This window comes from Vulpes lagopus, chromosome 7, assembly GCF_018345385.1.
Source record: "Vulpes lagopus strain Blue_001 chromosome 7, ASM1834538v1, whole genome shotgun sequence".
Lineage (NCBI taxonomy): Eukaryota > Metazoa > Chordata > Mammalia > Carnivora > Canidae > Vulpes > Vulpes lagopus.
In genome coordinates, this window is record NC_054830.1 from 61840120 (window position 1) to 61866836 (window position 26717).

General features: G+C 53.1%; 1 protein-coding gene across 1 annotated transcript in view; it reads left to right on the forward strand.

The window, feature by feature from the left end:
* The window catches only part of ASTN2 (astrotactin 2), an 861071-nt gene that overhangs the window by 178721 nt on the left and 655633 nt on the right, over window positions 1-26717 (forward strand). Inside the window, exon 3 of the mRNA XM_041762437.1 lies at window positions 15648-16032. Coding sequence (XP_041618371.1) covers window positions 15648-16032 — 385 coding nt within the window. The remainder of the gene's footprint in view (window positions 1-15647; window positions 16033-26717) is intronic.

A 26717-nucleotide genomic window follows, 5' to 3' on the forward strand; every position in this document is an offset into this window, starting at 1 on the left:
CGAAGTGTCTTCCAGTCTGGCCATGGGGCAGGATTCAGAGATGATTGACCTTTAGAGTTACCAAGTCATTTGAGGAGATTCATATCCATCCATCCACCATCCAGCCATCCATCCAAAAGCTATTTAGTAAGTGCCAACAAAGCACTAAGTTGCTTTGTCGATGATAAATAAACAAAGTTTCTGCCTTGTGGAAGTTCTGTTCCATTAGAGCCATAAACAAAGCTAACACATCAATGTTACGGTAACAGTAGAGAGAAGAAAATGCTATAAATAAAGCTAAAGCAAGGAAAGGAGATAGGTCTGTGTTGGAGACAAGCATGAGGGGCACGGTCCCCCGGGGGTGCGGAGGGAAGTCTTCTCGGAGGAGGCTGCGTCTTAGTGGTAGGATGGCACCCCGCCCTGCCCCCCACACTGAACTTCCTTTCCCCACCGGTGATTTCCCAAGAAGCCAGCTCACTCTGGAAGCTTGTTGCCCGTATGAAAGTCACGATCCAAGAGTTAAGGATTTCCTAGGCTCTTAGTGGCCTCCAGCTCTTTGGAGTCTCAGCTCTCCTTCCCATCTTGGAAGGCCGAGCTGTTGGGCATAGTGGCCTACAGTGGGCACACTGTTGGGGCTCTCTCCTTGGACCATGTGCGTCCTCAACACGGTCCCAGGGAATAATGCACCAAGTAGAGGATATAGGCTCCGTATAGTGGCAGCTCGAGGGACACACGGAGGGTCTCAGGATTATTGCAGCACACAGACTTTGGATTCTGGAACCTTGGGCAACGTCACCTCTTGGAGGCTCACTTCCCTCATCTGTGAAATGCAGAATGCTGAGCTCATGTGGCTGCTGTGGCCACCTTGTTTAAAAAAAAAAAAATGTGTGTGAGGACCCGGGAGCATCCTGCACACTTCTTTAGTTTATAAAGGGGCCGGACCAGGATTGGGACTAAGTGTTCCGATTTCCTTCTCAATGTGTTTTCCCTCTGCCAGCATTTTCTTAAACCGCCATTTATTGACCACGGCTGTGCTCGAGACACTGCACTGAAGCCCTTTTGTGCATTGTTTAATCTCACCATAGCCTCGTTTCGGGGAGGACTGCTGTCCTCAGCTTTCCAGATGAGAAAGCTGAGCTCAGAGGAGTGCAGTGACCTGCTCAAGGCTCCAGAGCTGGTCGGTGGCAGCTCAGGTCCTCAGATCCCAGTTCTCCAATGTCAGGGCCTGCACCATCAGCGATCACGCTGTGTAGCTGTTATCTACTCCGTCACATGGGGGTGCGGGTGCACCTGATTGGATGGGCTGGTCCACTCCCACACCTTGAACTTGACTGTACTTGAAATGACACGGAAGTCCTCTTTATTCCCACTTCCCGTATGCTTTGCACTTAGAAGCTTTAAGAAAACTCTTTGCTTCTCGCTATGTTTCCCTCTGGCACAGAGCTTATTCAACTGTGCGTTAGTCATTATCTGCTTACTTATCTGTTTCCACAAACCGACTGCAAGTTCTTCCAGGCCATGTCTGCTGTAGTCCTAGATCCAGGCGAAAGGCTTACACGGGGATGGAGCATAATGATAGGTCACGAAGTAACAATGATGCCAATACCCAGTGGGGGTAAACTATTTGCTATATAGGCCAAGGGTTGTGTGATGTCATGTAGATAGAGCTATCCTTTCACCTAGTCCCCACAGCAGACCTCTTCGGTGAATGGTATTATTCCCATGTTGGAGCTCATAAGAGAGAGGTTACCAAGGTCACACCCCCTGGTGGGTGGAGGAAAAAGAACTTGAATTCTGGTCTGCCTGCTTCCAGGCCTGCCCCTCGCCAGGCGAATGAGCACGCCGGTGCATGAGAGCAGTGCTCCTCTCCAGTCATGTGAGTTCATCTGTTTGTCTTCATGACTCGAAGAGGAGGAGGAAAATCAATCCTCTCAAAGATGCTTTCTCCCACCCTCTCCATTCATCCATCCTTCAGAGTGGGATTTCAGACAGAACTTGAGAGGCCACCTGAGGATTTGGAGTAGGGTACCGATTTGTGCTGAATGGCTCCTGTGAATTATCTTCAGCGTTCTCGCACACAAATGGAGAATTGCCAAACAGATGTAGGTACATTGCAGCCACCTAGCCTCATAGAAGAGTTTCTAATGGATTCGTTCATTAATTCTTCTAGCAAGTAATTGAGGATCTACTGTGTGTCATGTAACATTCAAATTTGTTCAGAAATAAATAAAACCCAGCCCTTCTTCCTCACTGCCGCTCAGCGTGAAACTACAGTAAGTGCATTATGAGGCCTCCTCAGTGTCCGATCTACCCAGCTAAGTCTTGAGTACCCAGGGGTGGTGGGAGGGTAACCTGGCATGATTCACGGGGTGGGGGTCGGGGTCTGAAAGTTGTGTACTTAACCCAGATAGAGGCAGCAGGTTTCAGAAAGGCTTGTTGAGATCTTCTGACCCAAGACCTGGGGTTTAAAGGAGTAGACCGAGAAGCAAAGGAGGGGTATTTCAGGCAGAGTGAGCAGCGTGAGCAAGCACACGGATGTGTGAGATGGTGGGAGGGATACGGGACATTTAACCCGTGTCCTACCTGCATCGACAGCTGCAGTGCTGGGCAGGTCGTCCTAAGAATGTGCGTTTCATCTGTTCAGGAATGCTCTCAAGTTTGCCTTTGCCCTTCTGCTCTGGGGTATTGGGGCTGGAGTTACTCTCAGAAACCAACCAGTCTCACCTGCTCACCCCAAAGAAAAGAAGGGACTGGTTACGAGCATAGCGCATGGAGCCTGGAGGACGCGAGCGGGGATGGTCACGGGCATGCAGTTGGGAAACTGCACATATACCTCACGATATCGTGGAGGGGAAGTGGTGGCGCCGCCACTACTTTGCATCTAATTTTTCAGGGAACGAGGCCTTGCATCAATAATAAGGATGCTGGTGTTTCCTGAGAGCCACCACTTGCAAGTTGCTGTACTCTGTGTTCTGTAATGCAGACTCATTAAATCGTCCCCAGGCGCCCCTCCGCCCCCGGCTGGTGTTACTAACCCAATTTCTAGATGAGACAGTGGAGGAAACTCAGAGCACAGACCCAAAGGCACAATGGCTGAAAGGTTGGGCAGCGCGACTAAATTCCATGTCCACGTGGTGCCTGGGCAAGCGCGTGGTCTCGATGTTCCTTCATTAGCTTTCCCCTTGATAAATCTCCATAGGATTCAGATTAATCTCTCAGGACTCAGGCCTCATTCTGATCTGATCTAAAGATGATTAAGGAAGGTTGATCTGAGTGGGGAATGACTGTGTTCCAAAGAACGGCTACATTTTTCCTGTATTCCCTTGGCATTATCTTGGGAAATGGTGTCTCTAATAGATACGTTATAAGTAGATGACTAGTTTTTTTTTTTTCTTTAAAGTTTCATTTTCTATAATGGGACCTCCTTAAATAGGTCACCTTCTATCTGTCTAGACGCAAAGAGATTGCTATAGATAAATATAGCTCACTATAGATACATAAAGATAAGTGTGAGTATATTTTTATACATATGAATATATACATACACACGTGCATGTATAAATGGATACAGGCCTTTATCAGTTGTTGTGCATTTATCTTCTAATTGTTCACACATAGGACGTTGTCTCTTCATTTGATTATGTGCTGGGATCTTTCATAGCCTTCTGAGAGCCTACCCAGGAATAAATGAACAGGATGTTTCCTCTCCGATCCAGTTGCAGAATCCACACCACGGTGTCGTTGTTGGCTCCTTCCTCCTCTCCTGCCTTGCTAATCAAACACCGGGTCTCCCCATCATCCCCTGGCATGTCTTATGTCTACGCCACTCCCTAACCGTCTGCTTTAATTGCCCTCCTGGCAGGTCTCATCACCTCTCTCTCAGATCAGGGCTTTCTCAATCTCTGTCCATTGTCATAGCCAGCTAGGTCAATGTTTGGTCTAGATGTCCTTTGCATGTAGGATGCTCACAGAGTGCCTGACCTCCACCCACTAAATACCAGTAGCACCCTCTCTCCAGTCATGATAACCCAAAATGTCCCAATTACCAAATGTCTTCTGGGTGGGAGGGAGCAAAATTGAGGATTGCTCTTCTAGGCTATCATGAAAAGCTACCTCAGTGGTTTCCTTACTTCTAGTCTCCCCACCATATGCATTCAGTGCTATCTTGCCACCTTATTGCTTAAAGAAAAAGAAAAAAAAATCTGAGAAACATGAATGCCTAAACAAGGGTCCAGCCTGGGTGCCCGAGTGGCTCAGTGGTCGAGCATCTGTCTTTGGCACAGGGTGTGATCTCAGGGTCCTGGGATTGAGTCCTGCATCGGGCTCCCTGCAGGGAGCCTGCTTCTCCCTCTGCCTGTGTCTCTCCCTCTCTCTCACTGTCTCTCATGAATAAATAAAATCTTAAAGAAAAAGAATGGTCATGCAATATAGTTCTCATCTTGTTCTCTCCTTTACAAGGTCCAGCAGACCGTTCCAGTCCAGAGAGTGAGCCTATAGTTTACTGGGGACTGCCTCAGTTGGGTGGCCTTATCCCATATCTTTGCCACCTAATTGTGTCCTCTCAAGCAAATTTATGGTCTGAGCCTCACTTTTTCATCTGTGCAATGGGTATAATAATCTAACCAGTAGGGGAGCTAAATACTGAGCTCCAGTAACTCTAATATAAGGTAGAAAATGCTAAAGCTCCTTAAGCAAAGGTTCAGATGAAAACACTGTGTGAGTTCAGAGGATAAAGAGATTTCTTCTGGCTGAGCCTGAAGAGGGGAGATCCCAGCAGAGTTTACCAAGGAAATTGCATTGCTGTTACCCTTGAAGGTGGTACTTGGAGGTGTAGACGAGGTGAGGATAGCAATGAGGCTGGCCTTCCAAGCAGAAGAAATGGCTTGGGTGAAAATCTCGGGACATTTAATAGAAACAGGGAGTTCTGATGCACTTGGACACTCAGCATTGTGCCTGCTGTATGTAGTACACGCTCAGTGGGGTTGGTGGCATGGGTGATTAAAGCATGTATTTTGAGAAAGTTACCTCAAAGGCATGTTTTGAGATCAGATTATCCAGAGAGGCAGGGGCCTGATGATGAGAACCCTGAACTGTCAAACCACGGACTCTCCATCTTAGTGAGGAGGGGCCCTGTGTCCAGCTGTGCCTCAGCCATGGTGGGAAAGATGGACTGAGAACAGGAGGGAGGAGGGGACAAAGCCTGGAAGGTCATCCAGAGAGTCTCCAAATGATCACGATGAGAGGCCGTGGTGACCGGGAGATCGGACGGCCAGTGGATGGAGAGGAGGGGAAGCTGGTGACGTTCTGGTGTAGATAACTGTCAGCGTTCACATAATTTCTCAGCAGCGTTGGGGGATATGGGCTGCAAATCCTGCCGCCAATACCATTTTAGGATGTTCTATGAACTTGGTCAAGTCACTTCTCTCTGAATCTCAGTTTTCCTTATCTGTGATGCCAAAGGTCTAGACTATCTTCCAGTAATCACTCCATCATAAACATAGACTGAAGCCCGAAGGGAGACTTCCCAGAGAACTTGGAGCCCTTACCCTCCTAGCTCCGTCACTCGGCAGATGGCCAGGAGTACACCCAGTGGATCATCAGTCTTCCGCCATCCTGGGGCTGGCTGTCGAGACCAGACACAAGTGACGAGAAGAGAAGGACATTACTTGGGAGAATATGCATGTTCACAGCTCTGAGGATTAAAGGCCCGTGTTCTTATCACTGCTGAACAGAGTATTATAAATCCAGTCTTAGAATACCAAATCCCCTTGCAGCTTGGCCGTTGTGAGGGAATATTAAAAAGGCCAGAGACAGAAATAATCAGTTTCCCAATGACACATTGTCAAATAAAGCATTTCTCACATTATCCTTCTTTTTTATTTATTTTTTTTTTCTTTCCCAGGCTCCTTCTCCCGTGCCTGGATAGTTAACATGAAAAAATTAGATTAAAATGAGGCCAGGCTGAATGGAGTTCTAAGTTTGACTTTTCAGAAGGCTGGCTCAGTGGGGTAGTTTGGGGTACTTTCTATTTTTCATCTTTATATATTTTTCAGTGTTTGATATTGTGTCTGTAAGCAAATCAGCTGGAGGTACTCGCATGGGGAGGGGCCACGCGAGATGTGATCAGATGCCCTTCGGATGCTGAGGTCAGAGCTCCGTGGGAACTATAAGGTTTATATTTCTCTGGCGTGTCTGGGTGAGATTTTAGGCTTCTGGATATTTACTAAGAACCTTTTCTGGGCCAAATACCACATCTTAGGCTGGGTATGTGGCAGGAGTAGATGGCAGCGCAGGATGTAGAGTGGGAACGTGGTCAACCAGATGACCGTAGTGCAGGAGCGTAGCAGATAACTGAAAAGCACCAGGGGCTGCGAGACAGGACATCACAGACCTGCCCCAGCCTGAAGGGGCCAAGTTACTCCCTGAGGAAGTGATCTCTGAGCTGAGATGGCTGAGTGCGTTGAGATGAGCAGATGGAGGAGAGTATATTCGGTCACTAGGGCTCCGTAACAAATCACCACCAAGTGAGAGGCTGACAATCACAGAAATCGACTCCCTCACACTTCGGGAGGCTGGAAGTCCAAAACCAAGATGCATGTCAGCAGGGTTTGCTCACTCTGGAGACTGAGGGAGAATCTGTCCCATGCCTCCCGATACTTCTGATGGCCGTGGTCAATCCTAGGCATTCCTTGGCTTGTGATGCGTCACTACAATCCCTGTCTCCACCCTCACGTGGCTACCTTCTCCTCTGTGTGTCCGTGTCTGTGTGTGTCTGTCTGTGTCCTCTACTCTTCTTATAATAAGAATATCAGTCGTTGGATTTAGGGCCCACCCAATCCAGGATGGCCTCATCTCAACCAATTACAGCTACAACAACGCTATTTCCAAATAAGACCACATTCTGAAATTCTGGATGGACCTGAATCTGTTATTTTTTTATTTTTTTTTTGGGGGGGGGGAGGTGTCATTATTTAAACCACTAATGGAATGAGAGCACTCTGGGCTGAGGGAGCAGCCAGTGTAGAAGAGCCGAGAGCATCGCACTTTGGAGAAGTACTCATTGCTCAGTGTGGCTCCAGGACAGGGTATGGGATTTGTGGGGAGCTGGGCGTGAGAAGGAAGGAAGCACCTCATCATGAAGGGCCTTGGGTGCCAGGCAAGGAGTCTGGACATTATTCTGAGGGCTCTGGAGAGCCAAGAAGGGGTTCTAAGCAAGGGCGGAGGTGCAGAAGATTTGGTTTGGGATAGAGAAATAGAAACGTTGATACTTGTTGAGTATTTTGGTGCCAGACCTTTTATTTTCTTGCTCAATCCTCGGCATAACTTTTCATGTTGGGAACCATCAGCACATCTTATAGGTGAGCCTGCATACAGCCCGGAGAGGTAAAATGTCACAGCCAGCTTGTCGCACGTGGCCAGGTGGGGATCAGGGGTCCCCACACACTGGTCTCCAAGCCCCCAGACACCTGCTTTCCCCATCGTGGCACTCTGCCCTTGACATCGCCCACCTACACCTTTGTCTGGCTCCATTGGGGGAATCTGTGACTCATTATCAGTAACAGAATGAGAGCAGTGGCTGATCCTGCTCTAGAGAGACTTCTAGTGGGGAAGGCTCCATAGGAGATAGGGACACACATTCCTCCTGCTGCCTGTCTCTTTCCCACTTCCTATCTGACAGCTTAGTGAAATCCTCAGATCCCTAAGGAAAAGGTAAAACTGATCACCCCAAGACCTGTGATGCTTGCAGGCCCGCAGAAACCAAACCCTAACAGACTGGCATTTTTATTTCTGGAAATCGCCACCACTTCTCCAACTTTGTTTGTCTTGGGCTGCCTGAGAGTGACCACAGTCCAAATCGGATTTGGCATCGGGTCATCCCTGAGGCCGGAAGGGCCTCACCCCCGCTCGAGCCTTGGCGTCTTCTTAACCTGTTTTCTAAAAATGCAGAGCCTCTCCCTACGTCCTCTTCTCCCTCCTTGGCTTGCTGTTGCCCTGCTGTGTTTCCTTCACCTCCAGGGGCTCGTGTTTGCTCCTGGCGTGCAGACTCGGTGGCTGGACCCTGTGGCCCTGCTTACCTTCCTAGAGTCCTCTCCCGCTTTTCTCTTTGCTTGACCTTGGTGGAGAAAGACCATAAGAAAAGGCGGGTACATCTCCGTGTGAGTGTGGACTAGCCCAGCAGCCTGGACCAAGGACCACCTGTGAGGATGCGGATGACAGTGTCTCCTTGCTTCTGAGCTACTCATCTGCTTTCTTCGGGAAGAGGTGGCCACGTGGTTCTCTTGAGCTTGTGCACAGCACCCTTCAGTTTGTAAAGGCCATCACAGCAGTGCCCAGATGTGCTTTTCCCAGCAACCCCGTGTAAAGCGTGAATGAGAGCTTAGCATAGGTTTAACCACGTTACCGGGCACGGAGTGCGGCTCTCCACGTCCACGAGCCCACATCGGACCTCTCTCTATATGGACGATTTTGACTCAGTCTTACGGATGAAACGATTGTGACTGAGATAGAACGCTTGAGTCTTAAGGGCAGGAGGGATCACAGTCCAGGAGCAGGCGAGTTGGCGGGGGCGGGGGTGGCTCCCTGGGTGAACAGCTGGTGGCCTAGGGCTGGGCCAAGGGCAGGTCTGCCATGGGCCCAGGTCACCTTCCTTTCAGATTTCCAGGTACCCAGAAAAGCCACTTGGTCTTGATTTCTGACCGACCTCCTCCTCCTCCCTTGCACTCCTCTGAGGCAGAGTAGATTGATGCAAAACTCTTTCCTGTGTGACAAGCCAGTCCTTAGTTTTCTGGAGTTCTTGAAGCATTTCATGGCTCTGCCCTCAGCCCAGCCACCCTCAGGACAGTAGGACCTGCCATCTGCCACCAGAGCATGGGAGGATGAGGACTGTGGATCCAAAGCCCCAGCCACTGTCGGCCTTGCACTAAGGGGCAGACGTCCTATTGAATCACCGTGAGCAACATGGAGTCCCCTGTTTCTGTTGGGGTTATCAGGGATGAAGAAGACCACAATCAAGTGAAGCCCCAGAAAGTGTCTCAAAGAGCAGGCATTGGTCTACTGTCCCCAGGCAGCCCCGGACTGTCTTGACCTTGACCTAGAGCAGCTACTGAAGAGCAGACAGGCACCTTCCTGGGCCTCATGCCAGGCCTGGGAGCAGCCACCATCCACCCCCACGCCTTCTCATGCCGTGACGGCACACGGGCCCCGTTTTTATGCTCCTTGCCTAAACTTGTATTTTGTTTCTCTGGTAGAGATGGTTTCCTCTGGATCGATTTACGCTGTCCTCACGGCGCATCACCTCCCTGCCCCCCCCACCAGGCTGCTTGTGTTAGGCAGACTGGGGGAGGTGCTCAAACATCCTCAGTGGCCTTGCAGACAAAGTGAAACAGACCCCACCCAGGTTCCCACCAACTGTCCTATGAGGTACTGGTTTTTCTCTGTTCACACGATGTGCCACTATATTTTGCATTTATATCTTGGTATTACACTCTTTTGTAGGCTTGCTTTTATAAATGACATGTAAATAGTTTTCCATTATTCTCCCTTCTCAAATACCTATGGGGCCTCTTTTTTTTTTTTTTTTTTTTGGTCCAGTACATTTTTTTTTTCTGTATATGACTCTGTTTTTTGAATCCACATCTCTCCGTAGTATTTTTTAAATAAAAGTTTACAACATTAAGAAAAAAAAATAGACTGGATAGACTGACTGTCCCTTTGTCCAGGTTTGCCCAGCTTATGTGTGGTAGCATGAGAGCTAAGGAAGTCTTTCTGACCCTTAAATCTTTCTTTGCCCTTGGCTATGCCTTACTCTTCCAGGTATTGCTAAGTCCCATTTACAGATGAGTAAACTGAGGGCCCGGGAGGGAATCTGAGAAATTCAAGCTCAGACACAGTGGGTCACTTGAACTCAGAACCTGTTTGCTGCGTGCTCGGAGCCTGTCCACAGTGCCCTGTACTCCTCTACTTTCTCCGGCTCTAGGGACACGGAGCTGCTCAGACCTGCTGCTTGTAACACTGCCTGAGCTGCTGCTGTGTTTCAAGTGAAGTCCCCTCAGCCTTTCAGGAGCCCAGCGCGGGGACATTTGTTTCAGCAGGGCGTGGCACAGTGAACCCTTGAATGCTGAGCTTCTCCTTTGGCCAAATTTTCATGATGAAAATCTGATCTGAAGCAGAAGCCACAAGGTTGGTGGCTCAGCTGAGGCTGGTGGAAGCAGAGGTCAGGGTAAATAGGGAGGGCCAGAGCCCCTGGCCTGGGATCCCCTCAAATGGATCATTAAGCTAAAGGCACGCTCCCATCACAGCGGGGCCAAGGGAGGTGGGTGGTGTTCCTCTGCAAGACCTTCTGGAAGTTTCCTGTGCTGGAAATCTACACCTGGGATTGCCCAGGTGATGTGAGGGAGGCACGTGTGAGGCTGGGCAGGGGCGACTCAGGCCTTGGTGCTCCGTCCCTTCCCACTCCAAGCAGAACTCTGTAGCCGTGCTGAAGCTAGTGCAAGTCTCAGCTGGGCTACCTTGCATCATGGACCTCCTGTCTCTGTGCCTCAGTTTCCTTATTTCACCTCAGACAAGGATGCCTAATGTGCATGGTTGTAAATTACAGAGCACGTGTGATGTGCTTGGTTCAGATTAAGAAGGATTTGGGGACTCCAGACACGTTTTGCAGAACAGGCCTTCGGGCGCAGAAGGTCAAGCTGTATTCATTCATTCATTCCTTCATTTATTCACTTACGTTAAATATACCCTTGCTGAGTGCCGTTGGCCCCGGCAGGAGCTAATAGTCTGTGAGCGGTTGCCATGTCCCCCACGCGGTACTGAGTACTGCACACACACCTCACTTAGCCTCCCAGTGACCCAGGGAGCTGACACTATCAACACTGCCTCTATTTAACTCATCACAAAGCCAGGGCTCTGCAAGGGATAGTGACCCTAGTCAAGGTTCCAGAGCCCCTCAGTAGTAGAGTCTGGACTTAAACTGTCACTCTGAGGCCGGCTCTTAGCCCCTCTTCCGGGCCCTGCTGGAGGGTGCAGCTTCCTGCCTGCTGGGAGCTCCCGGGGAAGATTCAGGAGCAGAGGCAGGACCTCAGGGTGACCAAGGTGGGCGGTTTGGATGCAGCGGAGGCAGGGAGGGGCGGTAGTGGTCGGAAGCAGACAGTGTGGCTGGGCCTTATCTCTCCCAGGTCAGGGTTAATTCTGGGATTTGACCATGGGTTCAGACACTCATGAATGCGGTGGACACAGGGGCGGAAAATGAGGGGCCCTGGGCCAGGCAGGGCCTGACCCTGCCAGCCACCGAAGTGCCCAGAGGGGTGAAGATAGGCAGGGAGATTTCTCCAAGGTTTTCGGGAGCCCACAGGAAACACTGTGCTCAAGGGCAGCCTCGGGACCTGCCCACGAATCCCGGATTGGGAGATGACGTTTGCCTTTCCCTTGCTCGTGATTCGCTCTCTCTCTGTGCACCCCCGTCATCTTTCCCATTTTCTCCTCTCCCCTCTGTGGTCCCTGACAACCATCATGCTGTCACGTAGCCGGTGGCTGTGCTGTGGAGCCTTGGGTTCAGACCCCTGCTTTGCCACATCCTGGCCTTTCGTACCCAGATGGACCGAGGATCCAAACCTGTGTGACTTCAAGCGAGGTCCTTAACCTCCCTGAACCACCTTGCCCTCATCTCATCAATAGAACAGACGCCGTAATCCCATCACGTGGGATTGTCTTGAAGTTCAAATAACATGGAGTCCAAGCAGTTAGGAGCGGGCCGGCTGCTGTCTCAGCGACTGCTCTTCCTGCCTCCTCTGTCTTCACTGTCCTTGCTCTTCAAGCTCTTTCCTCCCCCTCCTCCTCTTTCCTCTTTCTCTGTCGTCCTCCTCCCCCTCCTCCTCCTTCCTTCTTTTCCCTCCTCCTCCTCCCTCTTCCCCCTCCTCCTTCCCCTCCTCCTTTCTCTTCCTCCGTCCTCCGTCCCCCTCCTCCCTTCCTCTTCTTCCTCCCCCCTCTTCCCTTCCTCTTCCTCCTTCCTCCTCTCCCTCCTCCTCCCCTTCCTCCCATCTCCTCCCCCTCCTCTTCCCCCTCCTTCCTCCTCCTACCCCCTCTTCCCTCCTCCCTCCTCCTCCCTCCTCCTCCTCCTTCTTACCCCCTCCTCCTCCCTCTCTCTGGCTCCTCCCTTTCATCTCTATGGTGGAAAACTGAGAAGGAACACCCTGTTACAGGAGACTTCTAGACACAGAGCAGTCACCCATTGTATGTTCCACGGAGGGGAAGAAGGATCTATTTTGGGGGAGCATGAACCCGTGCCCATTTGACACGTATTTGACGGAGTCCACGCACACACGCGCACATGCACGTACTTACCCATCTGTTTCATTCATACAGTTGTGTCGAAGTTCTGCTGCCCGGGGACAGCTTCCCAGGGACCGTGCGTGAGCTCACGCGGGTGGCGGGCCACACGCCCACCTGCCGCCCCGGGACCTCACAGCCGTGGAACCTTGCACCCGGGGGCCACATGCGCACCTGCACCCATGGGACCTCTCACCCATGGGACCTCGTACCCTCGGGACCTGGCACCCGTGGGCCGCACGCACACCTGCCCTCACAGGACCTGGCACCCACAGGACCTCACACCCGCGGGCTGCCCACGCACCTGCACCCGCGGGACCTCACACTTGCAGGACCTCACACCTGCAGGCCGCTCGCGCACCTGCACCCGCGGGACCTCGCCCTGGCGGGACTTCGCACCTGCGTTCCCACCCGGTGGAGACCGATCACTGGTGGCGGGACGGCGGCTCATCGGCGCAGTCGTGCTCCCCCGGCCCCCACGGCTTGCCCCACAGGCAGGAGTCACTGCCCAGCCCCCGTCACATCCCCGGCGTGAACACCTGTCACCTTCGGCAGAGGCCGCACAAGCGCTTCTCAGAACCTGGCCCCACCTCTGTGGGGTCACTGTCGGGGAGCCCCAGCCCTGGGCGTGCAGGTGGTGACACATAGGCCTTCAACTGACACGCGAGACCGAACCGCGGGGCACGAAGCTCGGCCCTGTCTCCGCTGCTCCTGGGACTCCGGGGCGCGCAGCTTCCACGCCCCTTGGCTCCGCGTGCCTGGCTGAGCCCTCCCCAGCCTCGGGCTTACCCCCAGGGGCTCCGCGCCGAGGCCCCCCAGCTCCCCAGCCCCCAGCCCAGCACATGACGCCGGGGGGGGGGGTGGGGAGAGGAAGCCGAGTAGCTGCGGGGAGGCTGCTCTGCTCCCTGAAGGTGTTTCTGGCTCAGAGCTAGCGGGCGGGATGGGGGCAGGCCAGTGGGTCCCCACCCCGGCAGGTGCCAGGCGATGCCTGTTTGCCAGGAGCCCTGCTCCTAGGGACCTCCCAGGAAGGGCCTCTCCTGAGTCGCCTGAATGGGGTAGGACGTGTTCCTAAGTGCCCTAACCTGTCCCAGGGCCGGGCCGGGTGTGCTATGCAGACGCAGCCCAGTGTTTGCCCGGGGATGTGTTAAAGGAAAAGTCGGCTTCACCTTGCTGTGCTGGTTAAAGGGCCCTAGAAAGGTGTGTGTGGTGTTTTTGTTTATTCATTCAACAGATACTGATGAAGCCCCTTTGTCCCCGTCCCCCTATAGGGAAGACTAGAGTTTCTTTTTTTTTTCTTTAACCTTTTTTTGGTTTTAATTTTAATTTTTTAATAATAAATTTATTTTTTATTGGTGTTCAATTTGCCAACTTACAGAATAACACCCAGTGCTCATCCCGTCAAGTGCCCCCCCTCAGTGCCCGTCACACATTCACCCCCACCCCCCACCCTCCTTCCCTTCCACCACCCCTAGTTCGTTTCCCAGAGTTAGGAGTCTTCATGTTCTGTCTCTCTTTCTGATATTTCCCACACATTTCTTCTCCCTTCCCTTATATTCCCTTTCACTATTTTTTATATTCCCCAAATGAATGAGAACATACACTGTTTGTCCTTCTCCGATTGACTTACTTCACTCAGCATAATACCCTCCAGTTCCCTCCACATCGAAGCAAATGGTGGGTATTTGTCGTTTCTAATGACTGAGGAATATTCCATTGTATACATAGACCACATCTTCTCTATCCATTCATCTTTCGATGGACACCGAGGCTCCTTCCACAGTTTGGCTATTGTGGCCATTGCTGATAGAAACATCGGGGTGCAGGTGTCCCGGCGTTTCATTGCATCTGAATCTTTGGGGTAAATCCCCAACAGTGCAATTGCTGGGTCGTAGGGCAGGTCTATTTTTAACTCTTTGAGGAACCTCCACACAGTTTTCCAGAGTGGCTGCACCAGTTCACATTCCCACCAACAGTGTAAGAGGGTTCCCTTTTCTCCGCATCCTCTCCAACATTTGTTGTTTCCTGCCTTGTTAATTTTCCTCATTCTCACTGGTGTGAGGTGGTATCTCATTGTGGTTTTGATTTGTATTTCCCTGATGGCAAGTGATGCAGAGCATTTTCTCATGTGCTTGTTGGCCATGTCCATGTCTTCCTCTGTGAGATTTCTCTTCATGTCTTTTGCCCATTTCATGATTGGATTGTTTGTTTCTTTGGTGTTGAGTTTAATAAGTTCTTTATAGATTTTGGAAACTAGCCCTTTATCTGATATGTCATTTGCAAATATCTTCTCCCATTCTGTAGGTTGTCTTTTAGTTTTGTTGACTGTATCCTTTGCTGTGCAAAAGCTTCTTATCTTGATGAAGTCCCAATAGTTCATTTTTGCTTTTGTTTCATTTGCCTTCGTGGATGTATCTTGCAAGAAGTTACTGTGGCCGAGGTCAAAAAGGGTGTTGCCTGTGTTCTCCTCTAGGATTTTGATGGAATCTTGTCTTTAGACATTTAGATCTTTCATCCATTTTGAGTTTATCTTTGTGTCTGGTGCAAGAGAGTGGTCTAGTTTCATTCTTCTGCATGTGGATGTTGGTTTGTTTTTAGATTTTATTTATTTATTCAGGAGAGACCCCAGAGAGAGAGGTAGAGACACAGGCAGAGGGAGAAGCAGGCTCCCCGCAGGGAGCCCGATGCGGGACTCGATCCCGGGACCCCAGGATCACTATTTGCAGTAGGTTGGAAGCAAGGCCACGGTGCCCTGGTCCCTCAGTGGACTGGTCCTAGAGACAAGAAAGCAAAGCTGAGAGCGAGCGCGCGCAGGCCCTGGGGGCGAGACTCAGGCCCTCAGCCGGGTGAAGCCCCAGGCCTGGGCTTCTCCGAGCATCTTGCCACCTGTGTGGCTCCCATGGGACCATTGTCACAGCAGCCTAGTGCAGGAGAATGGGGGGGGTTCTCGCTTGTCCTCATGCAGGTGCAGGCTGAGAGGCTGGGGGGCGCACCCCGGGTCACACGGGTGTGGGGGGTGTGCCCCGGGTCACGCAGGGGGTGTGTGTGTGCTCCAGGTCACGTGGCGGGGGGGGTGCGTGTGTCCCAGGTCACGCGGGGGGGGGGCGTGCCCCGGATCACGTGGGGGAATGGGGATGCGCCTTGGGTCATCCTGGGGGGGCGCCCTGGGTCACAGGGTGGGTGGCATGTGCCCTAGGTCATGCAGGGGCAGCCAGGTGTGTGAGTGGTGTTCGAGCCGCAGCTGGTGACCCTGGAGGCCTTAGGGAGCGGGCGCCGCGCAGGTGCACGAGCAGCCCCGAGGCCCGGAGCCCGCGGCCCACCGGCGTGTCTTCCTCCCTCTGCTCCAGGGTGGCCTCATCGCGCTGCTGCTGCTGCTGCTGGTGTTCACCGTGGCGCTGTACGCGCAGCGCCGCTGGCAGAAACGCCGCCGGGTGCCCCAGAAGAGTGCGAGCACGGAAGCCACGCACGAGATTCACTACATCCCGTCGGTGCTGCTGGGACCCCAGGCCCGGGAAAGCTTCCGCGCGTCTCGGCTGCAGGCTCACAACTCCGTCATCGGGGTGCCCATCCGGGAGACCCCCATCCTGGATGACTATGACTACGAGGACGATGAGGACCTGCCCCGGCGCGCCAACCACGTGTCCCGGGAGGATGAGTTTGGCAGCCAGGTGACCCACACCCTGGACAGTCTGGGCCGGCCCGGAGAGGAGAAGGGGGACTTTGAGAAGAAAGGTGAGTCTCCCCTTGTTGCATCCCACCTTGGCGGGGGGCATCTGGGGGAGCCGGGCAGTGATGGGGGTGCAGGTGGTGCCTTCTGGGCCGAGCCCTTCTGGGTTTGTGGCCAGTCTCCCTGCCGGGTTATCAGCGTTTGTCTTCTCTCATCCTTCAGTAGCGATGGGAGGAAAAAAAAGAACAAGAGAGTCTGTGTTCTTGCAGTTTTGAGGAGCACGGGAAGTTAGGTAGTTCCGTATCCCTCCATTGTCTCTTGATTACCTCCCTTGATGGCCTCCTCACTCCGCAAGGGAGAGAACCCATCTCACTTTCAGGCCCTCCTGTTAGGAAAACTTTCCTTCTGTTGAACCGACATCTGTTTCCCCGGGCCTTTGTGTCTGCAAAGAAAACGAATCCGATCTTCCTTCTCCAAGGCAGCTCTTGCAAAATTTGACAAGGGCAAAAAAGAAAAAAAAAAAAAATGATGCCCTGTAACTTCTGGAAATCAACCTAAATAATCCCAGTCTCTTCGGCTGGACTCATGTGATGTAGGTTTCAGACATTTCAGCCTCCCGGTCGCGGTCCTGTAGGAGGAGAGTCTGACTTTTCGTGCATTAGGCCGCAGGCCCAAGGAACAGTCCTCCGCTCACGGTGACAATGCTCCTGTGCTAAGCAAACCGCGCCTTCCCCTTCCCCCCTCTTGCCGGCTGCCGTGCTTCCGCCGATGCAGCTCGAGATCACCGAGCTTTTGCGCTGCGGCCGCTGGTTCCTAGGGGGCTTTCTGGTGACCGTAGCCTCTTACCCTTCCTCCCACGTGCTGTTGCAAAGACCCGTTTCCCTGACGTCGGAGGACAATCGATTATTTGGACGTAAGCACAGAGTATGTGCGTATCTGTCTTCATTCACTGTGGGGGGCACCGGCCCGTTTATAGATGGAGTTTGACTCCTGTCCCATAAATGCTGCAGAGGCACCGTTCTGCTCATTTCCCCTCATGGTCTCTGTGATACGGGTGGTGACGACGGGTTGAAGGCTGGGCCTGGAGACCCCCATCCTGACAGCCACCTGCTGCATCTGTGAATCCAGGGGCTCCCCCGCTGGTTGGGCCAGCCCTCGAGCTCTGACCTCTGCATCCTACCTCTCTCCTTCCTCTTGGACCCACCTTCCCATGGTGCTCAGGGGGCGAACAAGAACTCTGGGGGGTTCTTAAAAGGTTCTTAAAAGGTCTTTGTAAGAGGAGACTTTTTTCCCAGCCTGGAAGCCCATTGAGGGAAGAGAATGAGACAGTAGTCCAGAGTGCAGGTTTTGGAGTCCCCTGGACCCAGGTTCAAATCCTGCCTCCCTTATACACCGCGTGACCTTCGAAAATCAGAATCCAACCCTCTGGGTCTCAGTTCCTCCACTGAAGGGTTCTGGAAGGATCCACCATGAAAATGAAATGTGTGCCAGTTACCTGCCCCGGGGCCTGGTACGGGGCACGTGTCGGATCCCCGAGAGCCGTGCTTGTAGACCTCAGGGCCCTGCTCTCCGGGGGCCTTCCAGAGTGTGCTTCACCCGGTCACTGTTCACCCCCCGCCTCCCTGTATGCTCCAGCCGCCGTGGTCTGGGATGTTTCCCTGGTCCTCCGGGTCACTCCTGTCTCTGAACAGGTGGTTTACTGACACCCCCCCCCCCCCGGGAAGTGGAGATGAGCGGGTTGAGCTGAACCCGCTCCTCGGGCCGCCCTCGCGTGGCCTGGCTTTGGGCAAACCTCCTCACCGTCCTCTGTGCCGGGCCGGGCCTTCGCCTCACCTGTTTTCGTCTGACCCACAGTATTTTTTTCTTTTTAATGTTTCTGCCTCAGCTTTAAAATGAAGTGAAGTTTGCCAGAACACAGCCCTTCATTTAGCACTATCTCCACCCCCCCCCTTAGATCCAATAAGGAGGGAAGAGGAAGAGGTGCAGGCAAGAGGAAGTGGAGAACACACTTCTGGCCCCACCCGGGATTCCATCGCCCTGACCGAGGCGAGGCAGCTGCTAGGGGCTGGTCTTGCAACCATAGGGCCCCCGAGCACTGGGTCCTCCCCTATAGGCAGGAGAGGGGGAGGTTCCACTGGTGGATGGTGGATGACCTCGCAGCAGCTCAGACCAAATGGGTGCTCTGTTACCTCGGTGGGCGCCTTGGGAGAGCAGGTGCTCTCTTTAGGGGGGGACCTGGGGCCTGGGCTTTGTCAAGAGCGAGCAACTCGTCGGAGGCTGGGCACCCCAACAGCAGTCATCCCACAGCCGTTCAGAGATCGTGTTGCCGAAGGCTAATCCCACCTGCACCTTCCCCACTCAGAATTTGCCTATAACGTCAAGCGCCTTGGCTGTTGTCAGGCTCGGTGGGCCCGCGTTCGGCTTGGAACTGCAGGTGACGGGGGGGTGGGGGGGGCATGCTCTGGAGAGCAGAGGAAGTTCCCTGACCAAGGGGCCACGGCTTGGCCTTCAGACCCCAAGAGTGGTGTCCTGAGGGGTTTGACGTTCAGCGGATGACCCCACTCCTGTCCCCGCCCATGGCCAGACTGACCCTTCGTCAGGTCGGGAGGTGGCCCTGCTGCCCCAAGCTCTCTGGTGCCCCGTCCCAGCCCCACCCCGGGGGCCCCTCCTGCAGCTCCCAGCCTCTAGGAACCTGGTGGCCTCGGAAGCCTCTCCGGTCGTGCTGTGGCCGGCGTCGTTCGCGCCGTGCCCGCTCCTCGGAAGGTCCCAGGTCTTCTGCACCCCGCTGCTGAGAGCCGGCCGCCGCGCCTTGCTGCAGGTTCAACCCTGAGGGTGTGTGACCGCCCAGCGCTGTGTCGGGCGCACAACGGATACGTGGGGTGTTTTCCTCCCAGTTCTCCTTACCCTTCCTTACGTTTACGTTTCCCTTCCCTGAGTATTATGCATGCAAGCTCGAGGCAATTAAAATAACAAACTTATCACTTTATCCAGGGAGAGGGCAGGAGGGGGGTGGCTGAGTGGATACCAGGTTTTCTTAATTTTGTGATATTATTGTGAAAAAAAAAAGAAGAAAAAAACAAGGCATGCTGTTTGTGATTGAAGGAAGAGAATGAAGTGAGAGGGAAATAGGAACAGAGAGAGAGAGAGACCTCTACTTAGTTATCCCCTGTCGTGGGAAATTTCTTTCTTTCTTTTTTTTTTTTTTTAAGATTTATTCATGAGAGACACAGAGAGGCAGAGACACAGGCAGAGGGAGAAGCAGGCTCCCTGCAGGGAGCCCGATGTGGGACTCGAACCCAGGACCCTGGGATCTGACCTGAGCCAAAGGCAGATACTCAACCGCTGAGCCCCCCAGGCATCCCTGAAAGATAATTTCTTTATCCTAAAAAGCAGAAACCTGTGTATGTGACCTCCTTACACTCAACGGCCGTGGCGTCATGTTCCCAACTGCTCTTTGTGGAAAGTACTTCCTGGAGTCTGCAGAGCAGAGACCTGTGTCCTCTGTGCTCCGCGTCTTCCCTGCACCGTCGCTGGCTCCTGCCGAGGGGCGCGGGCTGACACTCGGTCCCCGCATCCTCTTTCGGGTGCCCTCTTCCCTCGCCGCTCATCCATTCACTCACTCGCTCAACTAGTTAACAGGTGTTTAATGAGCACCTACTATGTGCAGGACGTTGCATTTAATGGCGAAGAGACGGAGCACGAAGGGAAATGGTTTTCTTCTCGGAGCTCACGGTTTTGGGGACATAAAACAGTAGCAGCCGCTTTATTTTACGTAGTCCTTTCACATCTACAGAGCGGCTTCATAAACATTCTGTGTACTCTGTATGTCACCGAGCCCCTTCGGGGACACGCGGAGCCCTACGGGGCTCGGAGAAGTTTCATCACTGGCCCCTCCGCGACACAGAGTGAGGGGGTGGGGGGGACATTCTCCTGGGCCCCGCAGGCCCCGAGTCAGGCTCACGCTCCCTCTGGCCGTGCCGCACTCCTCTCTGCGGCTCCTGGAACCGCATCGGGAAGCAGCTCCTTACGTCTCCGCCGCCCTCGCCTTCATCTTAAACGTCGACACTGGGACGTGTTCGAGGCAAGGCTGGGGAGCCGTGGGCCCCGCGATGGGTGTGGCGGGGCTGCAGGTGAGACGCGATGGGCGATTCCTTCTGGTTCGCAGGTGGCGAAATGTCAGCTTCGTCTGTTTCCCTAGAGTTTTCTTGTTTGAGCTTCTTAGGAAGGAAAATGGAGCAAGATCTGTGTTTGAATGAACAGACTCCCTAGACCCAGCCCGCCTGGCAAGAATTCCTAAATGAGAAGTCCTTTTCTTTTTTTTTTTCTTTCTTTCTTCCCTTTTCTTCCCTTCTTTCTTCCTTCCTTTCTTCCTTTCCCTCCTTCCCTTCCTTTTCTTCCTTTCCTTCCTTTCATTCCTTCTTTTCTTTCTTCTTTCTCTTTCTCTCTCTGTCTCTCCTTCCTTCCTTCCTTCCTTCCTTCCTTCCTTCCTTCCTTCCTTCCTTCCCTCCCCCTCCCTCCCTCCCCCTTCCCTCCCTCCTTCTCTCCTTCTCTCCCTCTCTCCCTCCCGTCCCTCCCTCCCCGCCTCAACTGGCATCCTGTAGAATAGTAGAACATGTATTTTCTCTCCAATTAATGTTACCAAATAGCGGAGTTAACAGGGCTGTGGACTCTGGGCCCTGACTCTGCAGCAGAGCTGCTTCTGCTTTGACATGTGCCCCCACCGCCCCCCACCACACACAGTGGCCCTGGTGCCTGGGTGCAGAGGCTGGGCACAGCCTGCACCACACAGGAGCTCGGCTTCCCCACACCACCGTCCTCCGAGCTGTCTCCACGCTCTCTAGAATAAGATGTACACAGAGATTTGTCATGGGATCACAAACAGGAATGTCACCAAAGCTGTCACCGGAGCCCCTTAAAATGTCACTTCCCAGCATTAATTGCCACGATAGCAAAACAAACGGGCGTTCTCTGAAGGTTTGCTCTCCCCGTCCCCCCTCCGTGATCCTTTCCCCACCTCCCAGCCTCTCCTTTCTCCCTTCTATCCAGGGGGGTCCCCCTCCTGCTTGTCTCCAGGGCTGCGCCGGGCATTCTGACTTGATTGGTCTACACCCTGGAGAGGCAGACCCCCCTCCCCCCCGCCGCAGGCTGACACATGAGGGTGGAGGAGGTTTGATAAATGCCAGGGGCTGAAGAGACTGTTCCCTGATTGATCCGAGCTGGAGCCATTTCCCAGCAGGCGGGGGCTCTGTGGCTCCGGTCCTGGGTTCCAGCCTCCATGGAGGGAGCTGGACCTCACCCAGCAGGTCCCCGACGGCCACCCGCAGAGTGTGGGCTGCTCAGGCCCACCGCCTCCTCCGGGGCCCCCTCCTGCCTCTGGCCCCCATGTGCTAGGCCGCCCTGGGGCTGCTGGAAATCACCATCCGCCTCCACACCTACAATCGGTGTTCACTTTCCTAATATTTTCTCCATATAAAAGTGAGTAAGCTCATCATAGGGAACTGTTCAAAGAGCCTCCATTAGTGGGTTTTCATAACGCCTCATCAATAGCCAAAGTAACTTGCAGTGTTTTCCTATTTTTTTCTTCTTCTCTTTTACATATTGAAACTTGAAAACCTATGATTTTGTATCTTACACACTTTTACGAAATATTATGTCATACTATATCAACATGCTTATCATTCCATGTTAGGACTGTCTCATAGCTTATCTGTTGGTGAACCTTTCAGTTACTTCCTTCTTATTTTGTGTTCGTTAGCAGCAAGCATCTTGGGGCTTCATATTGCTTTTCGCTATTCTGTATTATTTTCCCAGGATACATTCCCAGGAGTGGAATCACTGGGTCAAACAATCTGACTGTTTTAAAGTCCTTGATACACATTTAGCTCCACACCTCTTGTCATAACATCTCAGTAAACAGTTGTTAAATAAGGAAACCGTTGTTAATCTGGTTTTCTTTTTTAGGATTTTATTTATTTGAGAGGGAGACAGAGAGCATGAGTCGGGGAGGGGAGAGAGACTAGCAGACTCCCCACTAAGAGCAGATCCTAAAGCGAAGCTCGATCCCAGGACCCTGAGATCACAACCTGAGCCATAGTCAGACCTTTAACTGACTGAGCCGCCCAGGCGCCCCTGTTAGTGTCTATTTTTTAATTTATTTATTCAGCAAGCTCTAATTATGTCTCTACTATGTGTCCGGGCACAAAGGATAAAGCAGTTAATACACAAGCATGTTTCCATTAAGCTTATTTTCTAATATAGAAAGGCCCATAAGGAAATGAACAAGAAAAAAAAATATGTCAATGTAAAAACGTAGGATTAAATATAAAATAGAAATATTTCATAAGCATAAATATATCAAAATACATATAATATCATATATAATCATACATATGATTATACATATGATTATATATGATATATGTAATTATATATATGACAATATACGTATTTTGATATATGTATAATATCATGTATGATATTACATATTGATCATATGTATGATTATATATAATATCAACTCATGATCACTGCAGCGAGGGAGAAATAAAACAAGGAAGGAAATTCGGGCCCTGAGGAAAGGTTTCACTGATTTGAGGACCAGACAATAGTAGATGAAGAAGTAAGCCATTTGGATATTTGAGGAAAGAACTCTGCAGGCAGGGTGAAGAGCAAGTGCAAAGGCCCTGTGGCATCACGGTGCTGGCGCGGCGTTCAAGAACAGGAACAAGCAGCCTGGGGAAGAGCAGTGGAACAAATTGGGTCACAGAGACATTGAAAAGAAGGTCGCGTCGAGCCTGGTAGGTAAGGGTGTTAGCTTTTGCTGTGAGATGAGGAGTCATTGGGAAAGAGGGAATGATTTCTCACAAAGCTGTTAAGCAGTTGGAGTCAAGATGAGGAGGAGAGGGGTTGGGTGGTGTTGACACTCAGAGGGGAAGGTGCCGGGGATGCCGGAGAATACGGGTTACCTTTTGGAGTCCCCAGGGTCGAACCTGGCCCCCAGGGGCGTCTCTCTGGTCTTGTTTCACGTGCGCTGGGAGTGCCTTTCACACTTTCAGCCGAGTCCCTAATCATCCCGACCTGCGTTTCCGCCTCCCCCATTGTTGGAGACTCTGGGAGGCCTAGGTTCCCCATCCAGGAGGGCTGCTCTCGGGGTCCCTGCTGCCCTGTCCCGGCCCTTGGGCCCCAGCATTCCTCCAGAGGGAGGGGACTTGAGGTCGCCCTCACCGCCCCAGCCCTGGGCACAGAGGCCCGTGGGAAGCAGCAGCCCACCTCCTGTGTATGTCCCGGAGAGCCCGGGGCCTCCTGGGAGGTGTGTGTCTGCACTGCCCGACCTCGGCTCCCTGACCTGGGAGCTCCCAGCCAGATGGAGGCTAGCAGGGGCCAGAGGCCAGGGATGCGGGGTGGGGAGGGGCCCAGCTGGCACCAGACTCCCCCTCCCTGTAGTGCACTGAGCGTGAGGCCCAGAGCAAATCCCTGGCACCCCGGACTCGGGCTCCCCTTCCTTTGTGCAGGATGCCCAGCCCAGGGGAGGTGGTCACGCCTGAAGCGGTCCGTGAAGATAGCGACTCTAAACACCAGCCGCCGCAGTTTGTCTGGAGCTCTCACCGGATCCAGCGTGCAGGGGCCCCGGGAGGGGCAGGGCAGCAGGTGCTGCTGGGTGTGGGCTGTGGGGCCTGGCTAACTCCAGCCAGCGTCGCCCGCCTGCCCCCGCTTCTCAAGGGATGCTTTTCCCTCTGCAACCCTGGAAGTGGACCTTGGCCCAGGCGCGCAGTGTGTACGTCCTGTATGAGCGTAGGATGACGGACGCCCGGGGCCGGCGGCTGAGCATCTGCCTCCGGCCTAGGGTGTGACCCTGGGATCCCGGGATCGAGTCCCACGTCGGGCTCCCTGCAGGGAGCCTGCCTCTCCCTCTGCCTATGTCTCCGCCTCGCTCTGTGTGTCTTTCATAAATCAATACATTAAAAAAAATCTTAAAAACAAGCTGTGGTCCCTCAAACCAGCTGTTTGCTCTCTGTGCGTGTTCCCTCATCCGTGGAATGAATACTGAAGTCGGGAGTATCCTTGTACGTCGTCCAGGAGCCATGCTGTTGGAGCGGTGGACACCCCGGGGGCAGGAGTCTGCTCCCGAGGAGCTGTCGGCCCTCCGGAGACCACACAGCCATGGGCCCGGGCTTCCTCCTCCCCTGCCTGGGCTGCTCGCAGCTTGAGACCCGCCCACGGCACCCCCTGCCCTCTTGGTCACCTTTCCTGCACCCCCCACACCCCTGGCCTAATTGCCTGGGCTCCATCCCAGGACCCCGGGATCATGACCTGAGCTGAAGGCAGATGCGTAGCTGACTGAGCCTCCCAGGGACCCCCAGTGCCCCCCCCGTTTTTTTTCCCAAATGAAGCATCCAGAGTGGGGACAGCTCTGGATGGTGTCCCTGCTTCGTGCTCACCCTGGGATGCGTACCTTGGTCTGTGTGACTTTGGCATGCTCGCTTCGCACCGGTGCCCCACTGCCTGAAGGTCGGAGAAGCCAGGGACCCGGGACGATGAGAAAGCGGCCCCAGGAGTCGTGGAGGAAGAGCCGTTGTGGGGCCTGACAAGGACCAGCAGGCTGTGTGCACCACACGTGGTGCCGCTGACCTCACGGATCCATGTCCACGTCTCGGGCCCTCCCTGTGGCTGCTGCATCAAGGCACCCGTGTCCGACTCCGCTCCATGCCTCGTCACGTAAGCTGATCTGACTCTTCTGTGTCCCCCGTCCAGAGGCCCTACGAGGGAATTCCGCGTGCCCAGGACATAATGTCCTCACAGACCAGTCCCCACCCAGGCCATGCCGCCACCCGCCCACTAAGCCGGAGCGGTCCCTGCCCAGATGTGGAGCTCACGCCCACCAGCTCTGCCCAGACGGCGGAGTCTCAGCGCACCCAGCAGGGCAGCCCCTGGGCTCCGAAGCACCTGCAGCTGCTTTTCACCAAGGCGGGCACCTGCGGGGATGGCAGGCCCTCAAAGCATCATACCCTGTCCACAGCAGCGGGGAGGCCATCTGCTCGGAGCAGGACTGGTGTGTCTTGCTTCCAAAGGATCTGGTTTGTGAATAGCTCAGCTTAGCAAAGATAAATCAGGGAATGATGGATTATTTTCCTAAATGGTTCTTTATTTTTACAAAAGCATTCTCCGCAGGATCCCCTTCAATAGCGAGCACCCCAGCAATGCATGCAAAAGAGGGTGGCATTTAACCAACTTTTGACTCACCAAAATGTTCAAGGACACACTGGTCCATCGGTCAAAGCAAAAGTAATGGGAAGGTTTTCTGGCAAGTGGCCAGCCAGCAGTAAGATGATGGGTTTGGAACCGGGGGCAGTCATGGGTGTCAATCCTGTCCCCACCTAGCGCCTTGATGTTGGACAAGCTAATTCACTTCTTTAAGTCTCAGATTCTTGATCTGTGAAGCCGGTTGAATGCTAACGTTGGCCTGCTAGAGTTGTTTTGAGAATGGAATGCAATAATGCATGAATAGTCTGGCGCAGAGGCCACGTGTCATGCACATGAATGGTCTTGGGAAAAATCATATATTCCCGAGCCTCAGTCTTCTCATCTGCCCTTAATGAGCAGCTTGGACCCTTTCAGGGCTAAACTCCTACGTCTTTCTGCTTCTGCTCCTTTCACCAGAATTCTGGGGCTGGGGATACACATCAGGCACAGGGCCAATGGAGGTTGAACCAGAACTTAGTGCCATATGCCCAGCTGGCAGGACTAACGGGGTGTGGGTGGGGAGGAGGAGAAGTTCTTAGAAAAGCCAGGAGCTCTTTAAGAGGAAAGGGAAGATGTTGTCTCATGCAGACTCTGATCTCCTGGTATGTCCTTACACAGAAATGCTGCAGAAGGGACAAAGGACGCCAGTAACTCTCATTCTAGCTGGGCTAATAGGTGGCAGAGGTCAGTCTCAAGCCTCTTTGTATAGCCTCCTGGCTCCAGGACTGTACGGTTAGAGTCCCAGGAGGTTGGCAGAGAGAGAGAGAGAGACATCACTTCCTCATCATTTCCCTGGTGAACGAAGCCTTGGGAGACCAGATGCAGCCACTTCATTATAATTATGTTAAGTGCCGCCTGATTGGTGCCGTTCATCACCCTGGGAGAGAGCCTCACTCAGTGGACACATAGGCAGCCAGCTTTGGTGCAGCACCACGTTGTCCCATCCTGCTGTGTCCTTGGCAGTGGCCGCTTGTTGTACCTGTGGTTCTCCTTCAGGGAAGAGAAAGCAGTGGGAGACAGAGCGGAGGGCACTGGAGGGGGATGAGGGAGCCCGGCTCTGCCTCCAGAGTGCCACGCGGCCCAAGTCAAGCCCTCTTCGTCCCTGGGCCTATGCCAGACTCTTGATGCATGGCCAAGTGCATGTGAGGTCTCCACTCCCCTATCCAGCTCTTAGGTCCTGGGACTCTCAGGACAGAGGTGACATCAGAACTCTAAGAGGGGAGGGTGCTCCTGGGTGTTAGGTTGGTTGTGTTCTGGAGCGTGAGTGTCGCCCTGGAGGGCCTGGGAGAAGAAAGCAACTTCCCTACTCTAAGAAATATCCCCTGTAAAAGCAGAAATATTTCCTCACATTGTAGGAAAATAAAGTTTGCCTCTTCCTACCCAAGGGCCAGATGGTGGTAGAGAATATTCTGATCTCAAGGGCCACGTGTTGTAATTCCAGTTGTCTGTGCAAGGGTCTTGAGAAAGGGGGCGTGGGTTTCCAAAAAGGAAGGTAATAGGGATGGAAAAT